The 9,822-nt window shown below is 36.9% G+C and overlaps 1 protein-coding gene across 4 annotated transcripts in view; it reads right to left on the bottom strand.

Annotated features, from left to right (window-relative positions):
• ACVR1C (activin A receptor, type IC) overlaps window positions 1-9,822 on the bottom strand; it is a 92,571-nt gene that overhangs the window by 9,425 nt on the left and 73,324 nt on the right. For 3 of the 4 annotated variants that reach the window (XM_011949194.1, XM_011949195.1, XM_011949193.1), the window contains 3 exons: window positions 5,805-6,035; window positions 2,423-2,590; window positions 700-856 (listed from right to left, as the gene is read on the bottom strand). In XM_011949194.1, the coding sequence (XP_011804584.1) occupies window positions 700-856; window positions 2,423-2,590; window positions 5,805-6,035 (556 nt within the window). The remainder of the gene's footprint in view (window positions 1-699; window positions 857-2,422; window positions 2,591-5,804; window positions 6,036-9,822) is intronic. The other variant, XM_011949196.1, reaches the window with a different exon arrangement.

The raw sequence follows: 9,822 nt of genomic DNA, 5'->3' as shown, positions 1-9,822 counted from the left end.
GCCCCAGTGTGTGATGTTCCCCTTCCCGAGTCCAAGTGATCTCATTGTTCAGTTCCCACCTATGAGTGAGAACATGTTCACGCTCATTCTTAATCTTCAGAGATTCTGTTCCTTGAAAGTGGGAACTGTATCCAAACTCATATTATCTTAATACATATCAATTTGGGAGACTTAATGATAAGTAAAAGTATAGGTAATTGTTATTTATAGAATAAGGCAATATAGTAGCACATAAGTGTACTCAGCACATAGAATCCCTACCTATCTATTTCAACATATTGATTCTGTGTCTGTTGTGTAGAACCTGAATATGTAGAACTAGTCCTGAGTTTCAGTTCATTTATGGGATGAAAAGGCTTTGGAGGAGCTACATACTGCTGACATTTTTTTTCTTATCTGTAGGAAAATGCATTCTCAGCAGATAGCACACTAAAAATAATACATCACTATCTCTTCCACCGTTTCTCTCCACTGGACTCTGTACCTAAATGGCTGCAATCCATGAGGCCCAAAATGCCAGCTCTCCTTGCTTTATAACCATTGTGCCCACTAACTCCTCAGTGACCCAGAGAAGACTTCCAGATTTCTTGCGCCCAGTGGTTTCCCATTTGGACCTGAGCCTCCTCCACACACATGAGGACATTCATGCTTATTGGGCACTCTCACATCTTACTATGCTACCCAAGTCAGTCATCTTACCTCTTTGTTCCCACTTTAGGATTCTGAGGTATGTCGATAGTGTTCAGTATTGAATCATGCTTCACAGCCAACCCTAAGTCCGCTATGGCACAAGTTTCACATTTTTTCACTAAGATATTCTTTGATTTTATGTCTCGATGAGCAATAGCAGGTTTACCTACGAAGCATAAGAAGAACAGATTCATTTTTTTCTTTACCGAAGACTGTTCAAGAGAAATCATCCTGAAGACTTAGCTCTAAATGAGCTAATTCAAAAAGAGTGTTCTTCAAAGCTCCTGTCACTATCTAAATTATCTTGTTTATTTACGTACATGCTGAATCATGTCTCTCCCAAGTAAACTGTAAACTGAATAAGGACAGTAACTATTTTGTTCAACACCATTCCTCTATTGCTTAGAGCACTAGATGACTAGATCACTCATAAACATTTTTTAATAGATGAGGAAAGAATTAGTGCTGCTATGTCCTCATAAGAGCATAGCAAATATTGTTTTACAAAATAAGTCTGAAAACTTCTATTACCCCACACCAGCAGTTCTCAGTTGTGGCCAAAAGATCCCCAAGGTCCTTGCAACTCTTTTCTAACTATGCAATCTGTGTGACACCACCTTTTCTTCACATATTTCAACCAAAACAACATATGAGAACAGACGGAATGAAGAACAGGTATGAAAATCCAGACATTAAAACAGACATTAAAGGGATTTGCAACAATGTAAAACAAAACCAATATTTTCACTTGATCAGTTTTTGTATTAGAAAAAAATGTTGTTATATTTAAAATGTTATTTATGTTAACATTTAATTGGTTATTATTTTAAGCAAATTAATAAGTACTTTTAAATTCCTCAATTTTAATTTCTAATATTGTAAATGGTAACAGATACAAGTTACATACACAAAAACCTTTGTAGTCCTCAATAATTTTAAGAGTGTAAAGAGATCATGAGTTGAAATGTGAGAACCACTGCCCTGTCTAGACTAATTGACTCTCTAGAGTCAACCTCTTAACTCAATAAATAGAAATGGCAGTAGGTACTATTTGGCTTCAAGTACATGATATACAATTTTTTTTTTCAAAATCACATTATACTTTCCAATTACTTTTTTAATTATCAAAGGTAAACATTTAAATTATTTGTATTCTGTGAATATAGAACATTTGCCACTAAAGCAAGATCTCCTGGTAGATATGCTAAATGGCAAAGATAGAACCACTAGGAATAATTTTTTTAAAATATTATTATGGATAAGATACAAAATAGTGAGTATATTGATGAGAGTTGGCTATATCATGACAACACCTTTAGCTTTAAAAATTACTTTTAGTGTTTCTTTTTTTTTTTTTTTTTTTTTTGAGATAGGGTTTTGCTCTGTCACCCAAACTAGAGTGCAGTGGTACAATCGTCACTCACTGCAGCCTGGAGGTGATCCTCCCACCTCAGCCTCCCAAGTGGCTGGAACTAAAGGCACATGCCACCACAACCGAACTTTTTTTTTTTTTTGGTAGAGATGGAGATCTCACTATGTTGCCCAGGCTGGTCTCAAATTCCTGACCTCAAGTGATCTTCTCACGTAGACTACCAAAATGCTGGGATTATGAGTATAAGCCACCGTGCCCAGCCTAAAGAAATAATAATTAACTTTTCTAATAACTTAAAATATAACTAAATACTTTTATCCTCATATTCAAAGTGGACAAAAATGAAAAGGAAATACATACCTTGTGTCCCAACAATCTCCATATGAAGGTGTGCCAGACCACTAGCAATTGAGAGCGCCAGCTTGATCATTCCAGCCACCGTCACTATATTTCTATTCAAATAGTCATATAAGGAGCCCTGTTCGTGATATTCAGATACCAGCCAAAGTTGAGTCCAAGTTCCATTATCTAACAAGAAAATGTAATTTTGTTGTTGTAAATACATATTGAGAAAGAAGCCAAAAGCTTTTGACAAATATCAGTGTTTAATCAGTGTTTAATCTGTATTGTTAACAAAGCAAAGTTAATTGCTTCAGTGGTAATGCTTACAGTCCAAGTTAGTAAAGAAAAAATTCTCAATGAATTCCTGAAGATACTGATATGTTGGAACCATAAAAATAGAAAGTTGTGAGGTTGTGATTGATTCTAACAACTGAACAACTCCTTTCTTATTTCCTCTCTATCAATACCTGCTAGCAATAGTAAGCACATTACAGGAGAAATCACTGAGAGATGAATTTAGGCTCAGTGTTGTGTTATAAATTACTCTCTGAACTTTTAAGAAAAATTGTGCCAATAAAGATCAGAAATATAACAAATGTATGCAAAGTATTATTTCTATCATAAAAGCTCTAACATTCTAAAAATGTTGATGTTATTCACCTTTCAAAATATAAAGTTGATGATTTTCCGCAAAAGCTTATAGTAACAGCCAAACACAATTACTAGACATTTTCAAATAATTTACCTCATTTAGCCAACACCTAATTCAGCTTATAAAAGACGTTTAGAAAAGCAATCACCCTAAAACTTTTCTACATATTAGTAGAGTGAGCTTTAGTTTTTGAAATAAAATGTCTACAGTAACCCTGGGCAGTCCTGACCAGTTCTAACACTCAGGGAAAGGATCTATAATGAACATTTGCTAAGGACCTATCTGGCCAAATGCTTTATGTATAACAGCTCTTTATTATCCAAATATTTAATTTCCAAATCTGGGTAGTGATAAAATGTCCTAAGAATTTAAAAGTCAACATAACATGGTAAAGCTCATTAACATACAACATATAAAAATAATCCTTACTCACACCTCTCTCCCTGATTGACACCAGTGGCTATCTTGCCCTCTAACATCAATGCTTTTGTCAGACAGTTGACTAAAGAGTGAAACTGTAAATGTTGCAAAAGGTAAAGGAATTAAAAAATGAAAGTCAAGTTAGAGATCATTTGGAATCATGCAAAAAGCCACTGACAAGTTAGGAGATGATAGAGGTAGACCAGTTAAACTCAAGAAGAGAAAACCAAAGATAATATCTCTTGTGCATATTATTATTTTATTTTTATGTATTCATTTTTTGAGACAGAATGTCGCTCTGTCGCTCTGCTGGAGTGCAGTGGTGCAATCTCGGCTCACTGCAACCTCTGCCTCCCGGGTTCAAGCAATTCTCCTGCCCCCACCTCCTGAGTAGCTGGGATTACAGGCATCTGCCACCAAGCCCAGCTAATTTTTTTGGGGGGGAGGGTATTTTTAGTAGAAACGGGATTTCACCATGTTGGCCAGGCTAATCTTGAACTCCTGACCTCAGGTGATCCGCCCACCTTGGCCTCCCAAAGTGATGGGATTACAGGTGTGAGCCACCATGCCTGGCCAATGCATATTATTTTATAATCCAATAAACATCATGATTAAACTAGCCCATGAAGATGATCCATGTACAGTCATAACTGCTTTGACAGCGTTGCTGCTTAATCCAACCAGCAGGCAGTTCAGCTCAAGATTAGGAGGGAAAAGAAAACATTTTTAACAGCTAAATGAGAAATGTCTCCTCAATGATCTGGATACAGTTTCAAAGTATATGTAGTTACAAATCTGGAAAGAACTTTTTTTGTTAGCCATCTTGCCTTTACCCCGTTTCTCCTTAGCAAATCAGAAATGGCAAATCATCAACAAACACAATTATGGCCAAAATGTATGCTAAATGCTAAGCCTCTCTTTTACCATCCAAGTAATAATGAATATTTTTATGATTAAGTTTATATTAGATAAAATTGACTCTAGGTTCTGAATTTTCACAGGCAATGGTGGATCCTTCACATTCATAGATAATTTGTCTTAACCCTTTTTTAGACTGGGGTTACAACCTCGACTCTACCAAAGTTCTTCCTGAGTATTACTAACCAGAGTTAAGGTTTAAAAGCCGACTGAATCAAGTTTTCCTCACTTTCGTTTCCTATTAGGGGCACTAACGGACAGTTAAATAACAATTGCGTAAAAAAGAAGAGTAAAAGCATGGATAATCAACGAATTTTATATCCAATCTGTGATTATACAAGCGTAGGTACAATATTTTATGAGTACTTATTTTAAATATCAGAAAGCTGATGCTCTGACTTGCTCCATGAAACTCAAAAAATAACAAACACTCTTGGCACCGTTAATGGTGGTCTCAAGACACAAATTGTGCACAAAGTAACACTCATAGAAAAGTTCGCTAAAAGTGTCTTGCTTGCCACCATTCCAATACAATCAAAAAAGATAGTATTTTCAGAAATTCTGAGTCTTGAAGATGAAGGCTGTTATACGGATGAAAAATACAGCCCTAACAAAGTTGAGCATTCAGCTAGTATTAATTGGTACGTCTGTACTGGTTATTAAAATATTGAAATATTTCTGTCCTGGTTGGTAAACAGCTGCTATTCAAAACTCCTGGGCTGGGCACAGTGGTTCAAGCCTGCAAATCCAGCACTTTGGGAGGCCGAGGAGGGTGGATAACGAGGTCAGGAGTTCAAGACCAGACTGGCCAACATAGTGAAAACCCTGTCTCCACTAAAAATACAAAAATTAGACAGGTGTGGTGGCAGGTGCCTGTAGTTCCAGCTACTTGGGACTACTTGGGAGGCTGAGGCAGGAGAATCGCTTGAACCCAGGAGGCGGAGGTTGCAGTGAGGTGAGATCATGCCACTGCACTCCAGCCTGAGCAACATAGCAAGACTGTGTCTCAAAAAAAAAAAAAAAAGAAAAATTCCCAATGATACCCTTTTGCCCTAGACATATCTCTTCATGACCAAGTAGCATCTAATGGGATAAAACCTAGCATGGCAGAGTTCTCCAGGATTCTGTTCCAGTTGAGGCTTCTGTTCTGATTAGTTGGTTTCTGCACCAAATAAGTCAGCAAACATTTTAAGCACTGCCCTGGCTATCTGGACATCATGATTTCCTATCACTCATTTGCCCTGCTTCATTGTATGGTTATGTACATTTACCTGTGGGAAAGAGGAAAGGATTTTATATAAATTAGACTTTCATATAGACTTTCTTAAAACAAAGAGATGAATTTATTTTTTCTCATCTGATACTAGACAACATTTTTTCACTTGTTGAACACAATTAGATTGGAAATACCTTTGTTGTCAGCAGCAATGAAACCAAGGATGTTTTCATGTCGCAGCATGACCGTCTGGTAAATTTCTGCCTCACGAAACCAAGATCTTTCATCTCTGGAGGAGAATATTTTCACAGCCACATCTTCCCCACACCATCTTCCATGCCACACCTCACCAAATCTACCTTTTCCTACTATTTCCTGAAGCACAATCGTCCTTGCAATTGTCCTTTGAACCAACAGAGGTAGACCTAACCAAAGAAAAGATGGAATTGATGATTAAACACAAATGCCAGAAAAGAACTCTCATAATAATCTGTTTTCAGATTTTAAAAAAGCAAACATTTAAGTGCTTTAATAATTTTGTCTATTTTGAAGGAATAAGTACCATTATAGCAAACTTATTTAATGTCAAAGCATGCTGAAAAAAATACTTCAAATTATGAATATGAATTTGTCTTCTCGTATTCACAAGTAAAAATTTTTTGAACATAGCCTGCTGCTGCAGATATCTGATTTCCAGGAATTGCTGCAAATCTCCTTCATTTGCCCATCAAAGCCAGTCAGGTTACTAAGTACACAAGAGTAAAAGCAAAAAAAAAAAAAAGAAAAATAAATGTGTTAGCCTCTAAAATAAAATGTATGGTTCCTGGTACAACTGGAAGAACAAAATAATTATTTGTGAATTTTTTCAAAACCAAGCTGAAATTGGAAAGTGAAGAATCAAATGCAATAATGATGTGAGATAACGATATTACACTAAAAGCAAGATACAGTCAAATAAGATATCAAATAAATATTTTCTGAGGAACAAAAAAAAATTTCAAAGAAAATGTATCCTGAATGCATGTATGATGCTTCTATTCTTTGAACTACTAACTCCACCTCTAGAATTCTGTCGCAAATATCTAATGCAAAATGTAGAAAAATGTATGTCAATATGTTTAATATCTTATTATTTATAGGAAAAAAATAAGTAAAAGTGTCAGGTAATGGAATAATTGTGAAATAAAGTGCAGCGATTCAGAGCACAGGTGGGTTCAAATTTCAGCTGTGCCACCTGGTGATCACGTACAAGTTATTTCACCTGTCTGTGCTTCAGCCTCTTCATCTGAAAAACTGGGGATAATCAACATTACCCATCCCATAGAGATGATATGAGAATTAATAAGCATGTTCAGCACCTAGCACAGTATCTGGCCTATTACATGCTCAATAATGGTTAACATTATGTTAATCTTAGGATGGCTTACTCAGAGCCAATAATAATGATGATGCTTATGAAGAGGTATTTAATAACATGAAAAAAATAATTTTGCTATAATATTAAATAAAAACAGCATAGTACATTTTATTCTTATAAATATAAGTGTACCTAGCTATTCAAAATATGCACAGAAAATAAGACTCAAGAGGAAATATGCTAAATGTTATGATGGTTATTTCTCTTGGTGAAACTGGGGTGAGTTATGATAGTCTTCTTTCCAATTTTCCACATTTTCTTAATTTCCACAATAGATATTTATTACTCTCAAAATCAAAGGAAAAAATAGTTAAAGAGGTTACAGTCTACATGTATTCTGAAAAGTCACATTCAGTTACTGTTTCTGTACTCAGCTAGGGAGCCCTCATAGCAATGACCCTGTCTTGCAAGGGCTTTGGTCCCTGCACCTAAAATGGGTCATTGTTCGTTCATATGTCCTCATAAGCACAGACTACAAATCTGCTGTTACAGATCTCAACAATTAGTCACAAAACCCTACAGGCAGAAAGTTCTTTTGATGTCATCTGGTTCAACCCTATCATTTTAGAGATGGCAAAACTGAGGTCCCTCGATAATCAAAGTCTTTCCCAGGATTATGCTGCTAGTGAGAGGCAGACCTAGAATTAAAACAGGGATCTTCAGTGCAAACTCTTCCTCTCTAGAAGCAAACTATAAGGACTGTTTTTGTTTGTTTGTTTTTGTTTTTTGAGATGCAGTCTTACTCTGTCAGGCTAGAGTACAGTAGCATGATCTCAGCTCACTACTATCTCCACCTCCCAAGTTCAAGCAATTCTCCCACATCAGCCTCCTGAGTAGCTGGGATTACAGGTGTGCATCACCATGCCTGGCCAATTTTTGTATTTTTAGTACAGAAGAGGTTTCACCATGTTGGCCAGGCTGGTCTCAAACTCCTGACCTGAAGTGATCCACCTACCTCAGCCTCCCAAAGTGCTGGGATTTACAGGCGTGAGCCACCGCGCCCGGCCTGGACTGTTTTTGCAGGCAACAATCAATTTTACTACTTGACCACACACTAAGAGTTGTACTAACAATTATTACATCAAATCTCAATCTCAGTCTCTCCCTTCCTCCTGCTACCCTATAGTCGTATCTGCATACACACACACACTCACAGAAACATCATTACCAACAACCAGCACTACCCAAAACACAACACATGGATAGAGAGCTAGATAAGCTTATGCTTTCAAACTGAAAATTAATCAAGTACATAATCAGTGGTGCAGATCAGGAACAAAGTAAGACAACAACATATAAAGTACTCAAGACAGCAATTAAACAGAGACATTAAAACTCAATAAAACTTGCTTTGATATCTTTCAAAGCAATCACCAAAATGAATCTAACTCTTCTGGTATGCACCTAGACATTTGATTTGAAGACACATGGATTTTTGCTTCTCCCTGTAGGTTCATTTCAATCTTTTAAGCATGGGTTGTAGAAGGTTAGCCTTCAATAATGTCACCATCAGTCAGAATTGTTACACTACAAGGGAAAAGCAGCAGCCTACCCAGTTTCTTGGAAGCCATCTGAGACACCATCCATTCTCATCAGTCCATTTTCCCCTCTTGCAGGCATTATATATGTCTTTGAAATTTGTCCCTGACCAGGTCAAGAATAAGCTTCCCAGTTTTTGTTCCTCAGCATCCGACAAAACTGTCTCATATGTAAAGTTATTGGCCAATTAAGAAAAGCAGAGGGAAGCAGACTCCCCCTTCCTCCAATCCCCTCCCCACAGGCGAGTTTTTATGACTGAGGTCTCACTGTGGATACACCCATTCTCTGATTATCATAGGCACGGAGGCCTTCTGTTACTTTCAGCTGCTGGTCACTGCCAAACATATGCAACTGGCTTTGGGGGAAAAAATGCCTAAAGCTCTTTCAGATCGGTATTTAAAGAAATCATCCACGCTTGGGTACATTTGCTACTTTTTATTTTTTTTAACGAGAGATCTTAGAATAATCTGAAAAGGACAGAGTCCAGAATCAGTAATTCCAGATTTAGGTTTAAACACGCAAAAAACACCAGAAAATGTAATATTAATTTTCCATTTATGCCCAAGTCCATTACTACTTTCTCAAACTAAATCCCAATCTCTAGTATTAAAATCTGAATTTTATTTTATTCAAATAAAATTACTTTCATTTGAAAGGAAAATCTTTGGTTATCTTAAATGTATTTAAGAAATAGCTCCAAAATACCTAACATCTGCAGATAAATTAAAATGTTTTTGGGGATGGGGATTAAGCCGAGAGTTATGTAACCTCTTGAACCTTATAAAGAAATCATATAAGGTTTCAAGAAACTTGCCATAAATCAGAGGTCTTTGTGCTTAGAATGTTGTCAATATTCAAGAAATCAAGGGACAGTGGGCCTCAAAGTGTCAGAGTCAAAGAAGGAAAGAGTATTGAATATCAAGTTTTAATTTTAAAGAAAAATGTGGCTGGTGTATTGGCTCACACCTGTAATCCCAGCACTTTGGGTGACCGAGGCAGGCAGATCACTTGAGTTCAGGAGTTTGAGATGAGCCTGGAAAACATGGTGAAACCTCATCTCTGCTAAAAATGCAAAAATTAGCCAGGTGTAGTGGGGCACACCTGTAATCCTAGCTACTTGGGAGGCTGAGGTAGGAGAATCACTGGAACCCAGGAGGGAGACGTAGCAGTGAGCCAAGATAGCACCACTGCACTCCAGCCTGGGTAACAGGGTGAGAATCTGGAAAATAAAAGAGGGGAGGGGAGGGGAGGGGAAG

Source organism: Colobus angolensis, unplaced genomic scaffold (assembly GCF_000951035.1).
Source record: "Colobus angolensis palliatus isolate OR3802 unplaced genomic scaffold, Cang.pa_1.0 Scaffold292, whole genome shotgun sequence".
In the NCBI taxonomy this organism is placed as follows: Eukaryota; Metazoa; Chordata; class Mammalia; order Primates; family Cercopithecidae; genus Colobus; species Colobus angolensis.
Note: the sequence above shows the minus strand (reverse complement) of the source record. Positions and strands in the feature narration are given on the sequence as shown.